This window comes from Phacochoerus africanus, chromosome 1, assembly GCF_016906955.1.
Source record: "Phacochoerus africanus isolate WHEZ1 chromosome 1, ROS_Pafr_v1, whole genome shotgun sequence".
In the NCBI taxonomy this organism is placed as follows: Eukaryota; Metazoa; Chordata; class Mammalia; order Artiodactyla; family Suidae; genus Phacochoerus; species Phacochoerus africanus.
In genome coordinates, this window is record NC_062544.1 from 242,721,473 (window position 1) to 242,734,653 (window position 13,181).

At 33.9% G+C, this 13,181-nt stretch overlaps 1 protein-coding gene across 1 annotated transcript in view; it reads right to left on the minus strand.

Moving 5' to 3' along the window:
- Nucleotides 1-13,181, minus strand: part of LOC125111271 (ephrin type-A receptor 6) — a 656,452-nt gene that overhangs the window by 83,788 nt on the left and 559,483 nt on the right. The window contains exon 13 of the mRNA XM_047753191.1: nucleotides 860-921. Coding sequence (XP_047609147.1) covers nucleotides 860-921 — 62 coding nt within the window. The remainder of the gene's footprint in view (nucleotides 1-859; nucleotides 922-13,181) is intronic.

Genomic DNA, 13,181 nt, shown 5'->3' on the forward strand with positions numbered 1-13,181 from the left:
GAGAAAGACAAATACCATATGATATCACTTATAACTGGAATCTAATATCCAGCACAAATGAACATTTCCACAGAAAAGAAAATCATGGACTTGGAGAATAGACTTGTGGCTGCCTGGGGGGGAGAGGGAGGGAGTGGGAGGGATTGGGAACTTGGGGTTATAGGATACAACTTGGAATGGATTTACAATAAGATCCTGCTGAGTAGCATTGAGAACTATGTCTAGATACTTATATTGCAACAGAACAAAGGGTGGAAAAAAATGTATACATGTAAGTGTAACTTGGACCCCATGCTGTACAGTGGAAAAAAAATAAATTATTAAATAGAAAAAAAAGAAAAAAAACAGTGCTTTAAAAACTTTTGTTCTAAAACAATCCTTTCTCTTTTTGTTTTCTTGACAGTCAGCCAAATGAACTTAAGACAGATAAATCTGATAGAATGAATTTTCTGATCTAAATTTGAGTAATTATTGGTAAATATACATAAATTTAAAGGGTTCAGAATTATAAATAATGCATAAAATATCATATGAAATAGTTAAAAGTGACAAAGCAAAATGAATGGCTTTGTGAAGCAACTGAGTTTCATTTCATCTCTTCATAACATCATTTGAAATATGTACATACTAATATGGCAAATGAATTTATAGGAGAAACCATTATATTATCATGTGTATATACTCCCCTCTTAGTAACACTCTGATGTATCACAGTAGCAGAGAAACACACCTCAAAGAAAATGCTTCTATTCTTCATGGAAAAATCCACTAATAACATTTTGTAAAAATTAATTTATGATGTTTTAAATCTATAATGTAGAATAGCTTATTTAAATGCCATCAGCAAAGGACACCTCACCCGCAAAAAGGAGTCTAGGGATCCATTCTCCATATACTCCACCACGATCATTACTGGTCTGCCTGCAAAAAGAACAAGAGAACACACAAGAATTAGAGCAATTACAGAAATCTGTGTTACAGTTAGAGATTTCCAGCTGTGGCAGCTAAATTATTTGTATTTTATTAATAGGAACTTCTTTTTCCAACATGCTTCTATAAGCATACTCATATTAAACATAGGCACTTCTCCATTTCTTTACAGCATTATTTCTTTTCAGTTCATAAAAAGAACATGAGTTACAATATAAACTACAAAGGAATTAAGCATCTTCTTCTCTAAAGCCCTGCAATCACTTGTTTAGATTATGTTCTTTTTGGCCTAGCTTTTCCCTAAGAGATAATCAGCAAGCTAAAGTCATGGTTTAAGCAGTTACTGGAGTTGCTTTGGCAGCTGTGGTACAACTTATCCTCCAGTGATGAGGTAATTATGGCTGAATTGCATTAGACTGGGCAGTTTTGAAATATTCCTAAGGCAAAGCAGAAAGGAGGATTTCATAAATTCTCTTTAAGAAATTATAAACCATCAGTCATTGTCTACTTTTAAGAGCTTTTAAGTAGGAAAATGTCAGTAGATTGATGAATGCTACAAAGTTAGTGGGATTTGTAATAGTTCTTGATCATCTCTTTATTGGACATAGATTAGATCAACAGAACAATGATGGCAGTACATGAAAAATAAGTAACTCTGATTTTGTAGTCTAGTGCAGAAGCTGAAGTCAGAAACTGAAAAAAGTCAAAAACTGAACATCATTTATTCTTTTTCATCAGATCTATTTGCAACTGTTGCAGTTCACAATACACCTCTATTAGGTAGAATATTGGACCTAAATAACTGATTTGTTGCAAAGAAAAGAATCTATTTGTTCTGCCCATTTGCCCAACTTTAAAAGATAAACTCATTTTAGGGAGGAAAAATGATATTTATCTGAAATAAACATGTATGACATATTTACTTTTTACTTCTATATTTCTTGCTTCTCGTTGGAATTTTTAGCAATTTAATCTGCACTATGCACAGAGGTTTTTTCTCATGAGCACAAAGAAGATCTGATAAGAAATTATGTGTACCAATGATGGAAATATTAGATCTCATATTGTAATTCATGTCCCTTTTATGAACTCGAAGCCTTGAGGGTTAGAAAAGGTGACAGTAACAAATTAGTACAATGCCTGGAAATGCTAGATTTTACATTTGAATATGTATTTTAAAGAAAGATATGCTAAAGGTTAAATGTAGTAATAAAGCTCCCAATTTATGATGCATAGAATTAGAACCCAAAGAAGTTCTCCATTCTGGAAAATCTCTACAATGTTCCTCAAAGTCATTAATTTCACTCAAATACAGATAAAAACCTTATCAGAAAATACTGAGGTCAAATGAACTGTCAGCTCTGCTATAGGCAGGATCTAGAAGATCCACGTTTTAAATCTCAATGTTTGTCATGAAATCTTTTATTTGGCTATTGGTTTCAGAGAGTTTGGAGGCAGGAGCCTGATGTCAACACTTGGTTAACAAGGCAGGGAAAATGAAAGGTCATCTTTATACTTCAATATGACGATTATGGGCCCAATATTTGTTTGAATGATAATGGATTATGGATGTTAAAGGGAAATTTGGGGTTATTATAATCACTGCCTGAGTTCTTTTCAATCTATCTTGACCATTGCTGTCAGAGAAACATATCTAGTTTTTAAAAATATATTTAAATACCCCTGACATTCCCTAAGAATACCAACATACTATTATTATCCCTATTACACAGACAGGGACATTGAGACATAGAAAATTAAATTACTTGCCTGAAGTCAAACAGCTAGCAAGGGTCAGTATCAGACAGTCCGTTTCAGAGCTGAAACTCTTGACCTTTAGTCATAGGTGCCTCTCAGACATGGTTTATGGATCAGAGATATAAGGCCCCGCCTGTTCATCATTCCCCTCTGGGGGATGGACCTACTTTCTCCTAACTAGCCTTATCATCTACTGCCTCATCACTTGTCATTATCACCTATACTTGTTCAGTCCTGTCTCCTCTGCCTTTCCTTTTAGTATTACACTGACAGGATTATCCTCCAACTTGCTTCTTTCCCTAATCACACCCCCATACCTCCCTAGAATTTATACACTGAATCTCTTCCTGGAAAGTCTCCCACAGTGACATTTCCTATCCCACAGTGACAGTTCCTGTAGTTGCATTCCCATCACACCTATTGTCTGCATTACAAATTATGTGCCTGGTTTTGCATCAGGTGGTTTTTCTTTCTTATATTCACATAGATACCCTGTATCCTCATTCACTGGGTTTCTCAAGGTTACTTTCCACAGAGCTTAGCCGAGTAGGAGCTTCATAGAAACAAGTTGGTTTTTCTCATCAATTTCACAATTCCTAAGAGTTAACACTGAAGTATTTCAGCAAGATTCTAATCTATGTTAATATAAAGTACTCTGAAATTAGTTCTATCTATAACTCCTTGGGAGATTCTTTACACAATCTTAAAATTCATCAGTGACACGTTTCATCTCATTAAAGATAATAAAGAGTCAAATGAAGACTCCCCTCAGGTTTCATGTGAAAAGTTTCACACCTGAACTTGGATCTTTTGTTATTTTATTCAGTAGCATCAATTGAAAGCAGGTGTTATTAAACCAAAGAGTTGTTTTTTTAGAATACTGCTGGCATCTAACCTATAATTTGTTTCCTAGTGGTTTCCTTTAGGGAAGTTAGTTACACTGTGAAGATTAAAGCTTACAGACCATGATTACATTTTATAATCAAGAAAATAGTTAAGTATAAGGGAAATTATGAAAGTTAGGATGGTATTCTTCAAATATGCAGTTAGGTGACAGAAGTCTATTGGTAGCAGTGCTTTTCCTATATTATTTATTTTTATTTAAAATTTTTTTAAATTTTTAAAATATAACGATTTTTATTTTTTCTGTTATAGCTGGTTTACAGCGTTCTATCAATTTTCTACTATACAGCATGGTGACCCAGCTACACAAACATGTATACATTCTTTTTTCTCACATTACGTAAACATTTTATCTTGAATTTTTGCTCTTGGAAAAAACATTTGCACGTGATTCTCTATTTTTGTATTTTCAAAATATTTCAGTTTATTTCCATTTTTATAGTTTAAGCCTGTTTCCCTAAGTGCTTCATGTCACAGGATTAACTTAGTATTTGCATTGTACTGAAGTCAATGGACAAGCTCCAGGATTCTTAAATGTTAAGTCTCAAAATCTTCAGTTCTTTTTCAGAAGACTCATCAGTCTGAATTAGGAGATCTTCAAAAATACTTTTATAAGTCACACAAAAAGTGAATTTCTTTGATTTTCCTTCATGAATAATGCAGACATACATATGGATATTTAAACTGCATTGGAATCAAGACCCTGTAAGAAATCACTTATATTCTGAACACAATAAATTACAAAATCTCATATCTCTTTCTGTTACAGAGAACAATAATTTTCTTTAATTGGGACTTTAATAGACTATTAGCTAATGACTCCTTTTCAAATTTACAGTTTCTCAATACTTATAATGATTTTGACATAGATGGTGCTGAGAAACTATGTGGTAATAAGACTGTACTTTCTTTGTGAGGTTGTTGAAGGAAACATATGTTCCAGGGAAATCTGGAGAAAAAATATTTTGTTGAGTGAAACAGTGCTGCCTTTTATTGGTCTCAGAGAAGACGTGTAAGGAGATTACAGATTCAACATTTTCGTATAAGTAATGAATTTGTTCTGGATGTAGTGTTTTGTGCCAGTTTGGAAATTTCTAATATGCAGTCAGTAATATGAAGAATCTAAACAAACCTCAATAACCCCAAAACTCTATCATAGATTTAACATTTAGATTTACAGTTTATTTAACGTTATATCACATCTATATTTTGTCCAACAGGTAACAAAATTTATGGTAATAATTTGGATTGATAGTTATGTTGCCTGTATTTATTCTCACCAAGTTGCAATTCAGGATTTTTTTAAATAGTTATTTAATCTATTTCTGTCTCCCTGTCTCTGCTGTACTGATGGTGAATTATAATTATAATCTTGAGTGGATTTGATAATAAATGAAATAATTTTCTTATCCCTCTAAAGCATTCAAAAGATATGGATGACATAAGTTCGAACAAAATTATATATTAAATAATTATTTGCTTTCATAAGATAAGTACTAAAATTGGAGGATTGTTTTCTTCTTAACACTGTTGCCAGGTGATTATCAGATCATGTCCCAAATGAATCTTATCCTCAGTGAGTTCAAATATACAAACTTGAAAAATTTCCCTTGAACTTTTTTTCCTCTTATATTCCTGTTTTGGTTAAAACATCACTATCTATCTGGTTACCCAGGTTTGAAATTCTATTGTAATATTGGGTTCCCTATTTTATCAAACCCTTGTTAGTCCATAAAGTATTAAGTGGTATGGATTTTATACAAAATCTATTATCACTATGCACATTCCGCCCTTGTTTTCTCTTGCTTAACTTATTACATTGTTTACTGATTATACTAGTTAACACTTGTACAATCATTATTTTAAACGTTCATTGAGAGAGCAGACATACATATTTAAGTGTCTGTTGTGCATCAGGTACTCTTTTGGTTTCTGGAGAGACATCCTCAGTCAGTACAAGATCCTGCTCTCATGGAGTGTTTAGTGGAAAGGGGGAGAGAAATAAATATGCGGTCAATTACTTTTTCAGGGCTAATGTCTCAGCCCTCCCTTAAAGACTGTTTGATATATCGTATTGTTTGCTGCAGGATTAAACTCTAGACTGCTTGGCAATTAATTAACTCTCCTTCACAATCTCTCCTCTAGCTTTGTTTCCACTCTCATCTTTTACAACCCTGTTTCCCGACCTCCTGTTTTTCACATTCTCTAGGGCACTCTAATTCGCTAAGTGTGACTTGACTTGGACCTTCCTCTCCTCTTTGGAAGATTGCTTTCTCACTATCTGGTAAAATCATATACTTATTAAAAAAAAGGAACTTAATTTCCATCTCCATCATAAATTCTCCCGTTAATCACATTTTGCTTTAGGAAGACTTGATTGCTTATTTTCTCTTCCTTTACATCTTAATCAAACAATTACATATATAACTTATTCAGTATGGCATTGATACAAACTACATAGGTGTCTTCCTCCCACTCTAAAATGCCATTGACGTCAGGATAGTGCTTAATTCTTTTCTGTAAATTCACTATTTACAGCTGGCAGAGATTAAGATACAGAATAGGTACTCTAATCTTTCAGCCTAGAATGCCAGAAGGAACAAATAAAGATGTTTTCTAAGAATAATTCTAGACCTAGGGCAGAGTTACTGAAATTATGGAATGGCAATTCAATAGACTTTAATCCTTAATTATTTGTGTATAAAATATGCGGTTTCAAAGGAAAAAACAATTCAAATTTCAGCTATGCTACCTGCATAATCTTGGGTAGTTATTTTAGCTCTTTCAATTTTTGCATCTATAAGATGAGGATAACATTACATATTACAAATATGATATTTCAAAGGAGTAGATGAAAAAACCATATAACTGACACAGTGTCTGACAATAGTCACCACTCTAAAATATTAGTACACATTTCATTTTCCATTTGGGCACATTTACCTGCTTCCCCCTTATTATAATTGTCTACTATGTAAATAAAATCATTTTATAAAAATGGATCTTTACAAATTTTATTGTATTTTGGTACTGATGTGAAGATTCTTTTAAATCCTACAGCAAAGTAAAAACAACTGCTAGTTATATGTTTTATTTGATATGGTTAATTCTTGGTTTTAATACTGAAATCTTTGTGACCCATGTGACTTGAGATGGTTTAGTATCTCCCACCTTGTGTGCTTAGCACAGTGCAGTTAGAAGACGTGGGGTTAGAATCAGACAGTAGGCTACTGAATACCTTTCCATTTTGGGCAAGAGACTTTTCATAACTCACCTCACTACTTCAGTCCTCTCATTTGTACATTATATATATTTTTCATTTGTATATTTGTATATGTATATTTTTACATAGCATTAAAACCTCCTCCATCTCTTGAGATGAATTAAATCACAGTGGAGGAGGTCTTAGTCCACTTCTTTTATTTATTTATTTTTATTTATTTACTTATTAGAAAACTGTCTTTATTCTATTAGTAGTTGGAAAAATTAACTGGTACAGAAAAAGTTTAGTCAGCTGGAGATAAGGGAGAAACCGAGTGCCACACAAGAGAACTGGTGGCTCCTCTGGGAGGGAACCTGGATACAGGAAGAAAAGCACTGTGAACCAGAGCAAGACCCTGCAGTCCAGGTGAGACAGGTTATGCCACCTTGTGAAGTGTCTAAGTGCCTCAGGCATAAAACCAAATTCTTATTTACTTAGCCCAGCTCTAGGGAAGGGGTACTGGAATATGTGGGGCCTAAGAGGGGTAATATGGCCTCTACTTCCTTTATTTAGTGAGATGTGAGATTAAATAAGAATGTGTACCATAAATATTGAACCACCCAATACAGGTTAAAGAATGAATGGATAAATGTATTATATCTTACCTTACTGACTTGAATCCTAGGTTAAGAAGTAGTATTTAAAATTAAGAAGGTTCATTACTGAAAATGATTAAGCTCAATGTATTCAGGAGTTTTCTTGACTGTCTCAAAGACCCACTTAAATCATATACACTTGAAACTGACAGGTTTGAATTTAAAGAACAAGTTGGTTTTACCTAGCATAGAGTAAAATAATCAAAACAGATATTTTTTTCATTAAAAAAACTAATATACATAGTTTCTTAGAAGTAGCTTCTGTATGAAGTAGATTCTCATTCCTAACTAAAGCCATCTGTGTCTTCTGTATTCTAGTTACAGTTTTGTTCTGTACCAATATGTCTTAGGTTAATCTGGAATTGATTTTAACCTTAGAACTATTTGAAATCCCTAAATCTATATAATAACTATGCTGATTTGGTTCTACCATACTTTTTCTATAAATTATACTTTTTAAATTCAGAAATGATCCAAATACACTTGGATTAACACTGAAGAATAAATTATTTTATTCTATGATAAAACAGCAGAACAGACATTAGGAGGGTTGATTTACATTTATGAAAACAGTAGTGTTTCTAGATTTGTTTTAGAGTAAATCAAAGCGGTAAGGCTAAAGAACAGAACATAATTTTCCTTAGAGTTTTAGAAAGCAGTGGCAGACACCATCCATAGCAATTAATTTCAGTAATAGTCAGTAGTGTCTTTCTTTCTACTGGAAATTACATATGGGCAAAATGATTTCTCCTTAACTAGGAGTGTTTTGTTGACAAAGAAAATCACTGCCAAAGATGCCTGATGCTAGGCCATGTTTTCAATGTAAGACGCTAACCATACTGCAAAATTTTACAATTTACAAAAGTAATATGTGATGATGATCAAATTAAAAGCATATGCATTGAAATTAGCTGACCTATGATTTTAGCTTTCTAATTATTATGAAAGAAACAATTGATTATATAATAATCAATAGTTTAGTTATGACTAGGTATCAATGAACAAAACACAGAGAATTTCATGACTGAAATACTGTGAAATTTCAAAATATAGGCTTTAAGCAGAAAATATGTGGTAAGTTCAAAACCAAATTAAACTGCATGTTTAATAAATAATTTTATGCCACTTTTTTTCTTGGTTTCTTTCTGTGAAAACTTTTTCTGTGGGTAATTTAAAAATATATACTACATCTAAAGCATCACATATGTAACAGCAACTGACTTTAAAAAAATAAAGTTTTCAATGTGCCAGGCATTTTTTCTAAGGGCTTTACATGTGTTAACTCATTTAATCCTCACACCAACCCCTGTGGTGAGTATAATCATTAGTTCAATTTAACAGATAAGATTATGGATGTACTGAGGGTTTAAGGAACTTGTCCAAGGATACACACTGAGCAATTAGCAGAGCCCGGGCTTGAAGCCAGGCAGTCTGGCTCCAGAGTCTGAATGCTTGGCCATCTTGTCATACCTCCCAAATAATGCTTGGGCCTTCATTAGTTAACTCAGAGAATACAAAGCATTATCCCAAATCTCTATGCCCTCATCTTAGAAACACATTCATGAAAGCCATGATGGACAGGGCACTGTGTTGCTGTCAAATACGTTTTGCCCTTGAGAAGTTCTAGGATTTTAAAGCCCCATAAAGCCTTATGATAATCAATATAAACAGGAAATATGTGCTAAGGAAACTTGCCGGAAAAGCCTTTCGATTTTGCTTTCCCCATCTCCCAAACATCAGTTTGTGATAATGATCTTAAGGTTCCTTTACAAAGAAATATTTTAAGAGAGAATCCTAAAGATTTTGGAAGAAGGTGTCATATTTTCCAGTTGTATTTCAAATGCTTTGCTGGCTTCAAAAGTATGTTATGATTACATAAGTGATCAAATATTCAGCCTTTTGGTCTTTTGTATTATTTACTAATCAAAAGAAAATCAACAGAAAATTTAAAAATCAAACTAACCTCTCTACAGGATATATTTAATTCTAAACACATAGGTTATTTATGGTGAGATTTTAACTATAACAGAAAACATTGTTAAATAAATCATACATATGATGTAAATTAAATCACCATCTACTTTCCTTTTTCCCCCCAGTAGAGTTACTACTTATTTTTAAATCTTTTCTGCAATTCTTTTGAAGGGCTTATTTATTTTTTATTGTTCAATTTTGCTAAATACACTTTTTGTACGACCTCTGTGAATAGAACTATAAAAAGCTAACACTGTGGCACAGGGCAACTTCCACTGTGCTTTGTCCTACAATGCAAAGAGAATGAACACTGAGACAAGAGACATGTTTTATAACAGAGCTGGGCTTTCCCTACCTTGCTTATGGTCTTATATGGCCCAGCTAGCATGCTGCCCTGTGAGAGGGCAAAAGATATTTAAGCAGCTCAGTTTCTTATCATGTTTCCCATTAAGGTGAAAATATACTGACAGGACAATCCCGCCAACACAAAGATTAAACACTGACTCACATGGAGACTCAGCTCGTATAGCAAGCTGTGTAAAGTTTTTTAGAACTTTTCTTTGCAAGAAGAAAATGACTCTTGGCTGAATCTTTTGAAAGTGTTGGTAGTTTCTTTACATAGGACCAAAATAGATGGCATGATTTGTAGTAATAAAACGAACATCTCTAGGGGGTAGATATATGTTCTCAACTGAGAATTTAAACTGTCATATATAAAAAGTCTGGATTTTTAAGATTCATACTTATTCAAGTGCTATTTAGATAAAAGAAGCATTTATGTTAATAAGAAAGCATAGCTAAAGTCAAAGGCTAAAACTATTTAAGGAATCTGAAAATAGAAAAGTAAAAAGAACTAGTAAAAAAAAATCTGGAGAGTATTTAAAGGCTCTTTTAAGATCTTTCAGGTCTTTCTGGCAGAAAAAAAAATTCTCTTTGTAAATGTTCAAGAGCTTGGTATCAAATGCATCCTGCTGCTTTGTTTTCTTTTTTTCTTTTAAATGTATAGTCTTACATAAAGATGCTACTGCTCATGATGTCAGTTAACCATAAGTATATATATAAAACACTGAGTTTTTAATAATCTGAAATTCTTCAATTATGGACTTTTGGGTGTCCAGAGACCTCCAGAAATTGTATGTAACATTTATCTTTATGATCATGTGTCCATTTTTCTTGGAGAAGAGAGTCTATGTTATTTTTGGCTAAGAAACAAAGTATAATATACCAGAAGGAACCTGAGTCTATGACCTCTACCACAACATCAGGATCATCTGTCTACAGGAGTCCTTAAACCCACAGACTCTGCAACAGATTAAAGTTTTTTTTTTGTTTTTGTTTTTGTCTTTTGTTGTTGTTGTTGTTGTTGCTATTTCTTCGGCCACTCCCGCGGCATATGGAGGTTCCCAGGCTAGGGGTCGAATCGGAGCTGTAGCCACTGGCCTATGCCAGAGCCACAGCAACATGGGATCTGAGCCGCGTCTGCAACCTACACCACAGCTCACGGCAACGCCGGATCGTTAACCCACTGAGCAAGGGCAGGGACTGAACCCGCAACCTCATGGTTCCTAGTCGGATTCGTTAACCACTGCGCCACGACGGGAACTCCAGATTAAAGTTTTTATAAACTCAATGTTATTTGAAGGTTCGAATTATACCCACCCTTTGTATATGTTCCCATCCTGACTTTTCTTTTTCCAAGTAATATCTTCAAGTTGTCTGCCTTAAGTTTTAAATCATTTTCTAACATTTTGTGTGTTTCTTCTCAAGTAAGCTGAAGGACCAAAGGATGATGTGAATGCTCTTTGGAACTCACTGACTTTAAGTAACAGAAGAAGCAAATGGAATACAATCTTAATCTTATCTGGCTAGTCCTTTTTTGCATTGGTTTTGGAATCTGTCAATATATGACCAAAAGTGTTTTAAACCTAACTCTAACCTAACAATAACAGGGCTGCAAATACTTTAAAGTGTTGTTTATGAGTGTATAACTAGAAATACCCAATAAAAGCTTTTGTTGTCTGGGTATATTCTTTTTGGAATTTGATCAGTCATCATCTCTTCTCTATGCCTTTTCTCAGTCTAGAAATAGAAAAATCTTGGTCTCCTGCCTGATCCTGCCTCAGCGTTCCTATCCATTTTTAAATAGTTGCAGTGTACAGGGTTTCCTTCTGAAGTCTGAAGCTGCACATGCTTGCGAGCAAGAGGGTTTTCTAGGAGACAGAACTGTGCAGATGAGTACTGACAGGGCCTACTGGGTCTTGAAATCACGCAAATGGCAAGAAATAAACCAGGCTTTAGAAATGCCGTTGAAGGTTTTTCTTTTCACTATGGTTTACATTTTGAATCATTTATTCAGGATTTTATTTTGCTCATTTAATCCAGTTTTTTTTATTCCTATTATAAATTAACTTCTGGTTTAAGTAGGCATAAAGAAAAATACTCACACCTCTTATTCAGGTTAATTGGCAAAGTTCTCAGCTGTGGAAATATATAAAATATATACCCTGCAATTAAAATTCCCCCCCAAAGACCTCTTATGTAAAAAGTAAACCACCATGATTTATCTATGTATATTTATATTTGCTAAAGACAAAATGAGGCAATATTTGCTAAAGACAAAATGAGGCAAATTGTTGTATATACTACAGAAAAGTATAAAAACAATAATCATCCTCAGAATTTTAGCAAGTAGAAATTTTGTCAAAAGTGATTAATTTCGAAATGTCCAAATGCAGATCTAAAACAAAGTGGCTGACTTGTTTTAGGATGCCTAAACATATAGAGAAATGAAATGGTTTACTTTGATTTTTCTGAACTGCTGTTTGCTTTGATTGTATTTAAAAGGTATGTACTTTTCCACTACTGATTTCCCTTGGCATACTGAGTTCCTGTCAATTTTCCTTAACTCATTGTATATCCCTTCAAAGTCTCTCACCCAGTCTTATGTATTTGCATTTCTGCTTTTCTGCAATCCTCTAAATGTATCAAAACCTGATAGTATTATATTTACTAGATCCTAGATTCTTTGCAACTTCAGCTTTCTTTATTTTTCCTGGCTTATTTGTAATATCTGCACTATATGTCAATAAAAATTTCTTGACTGGATAATACTACATACAATATCTGTCCTGATTCCATACCAAATAGGATTTCACATGAAATATGGAAAAGAAAATACTGATATCATTGTTAATAGACTTTGAAGACATTCTAATATTGGCTCAGCACCGTAAGTCCTTTGCTATAGAAATGGTCTGATTGGAACTGTTATTAGTTTATAGAAAACTCAATTGTGAGCTCGTATCTTTTTTTTTTTTTTGTCTTTTTACTATTTCTTTGGGCCGCTTCCGCGGCATATGGAGGTTCCCAGGCTAGGGGTCGAATCGGAGCTGTAGCCACTGGCCTATGCCAGAGCCACAGCAACGTGGGATCTGAGCCGCGTCTGCGACCTACACCACAGCTCACAGCAACTCACAGCAACGCCGGATCGTTAACCCACTGAGCAAGGGCAGGGACCGAACCCGCAACCTCATGGTTCCTAGTCGGATTCGTTAACCACTGGGCCACGACGGGAACTCCCTGAAGTCGTATCTTAACAATACTAGTCAGGGGATAATAATGAGGATATGAAAAAGTCTGGCTATTTGAGTATAAGAGTCATCCAAATCTCTTTCCAAAGGTAAAAAAAATTAAATATTACTATCAATTATATACTTAGTAACTGCAAATTTGGTCTTTGAGTCCTCATGTGTTTGCAT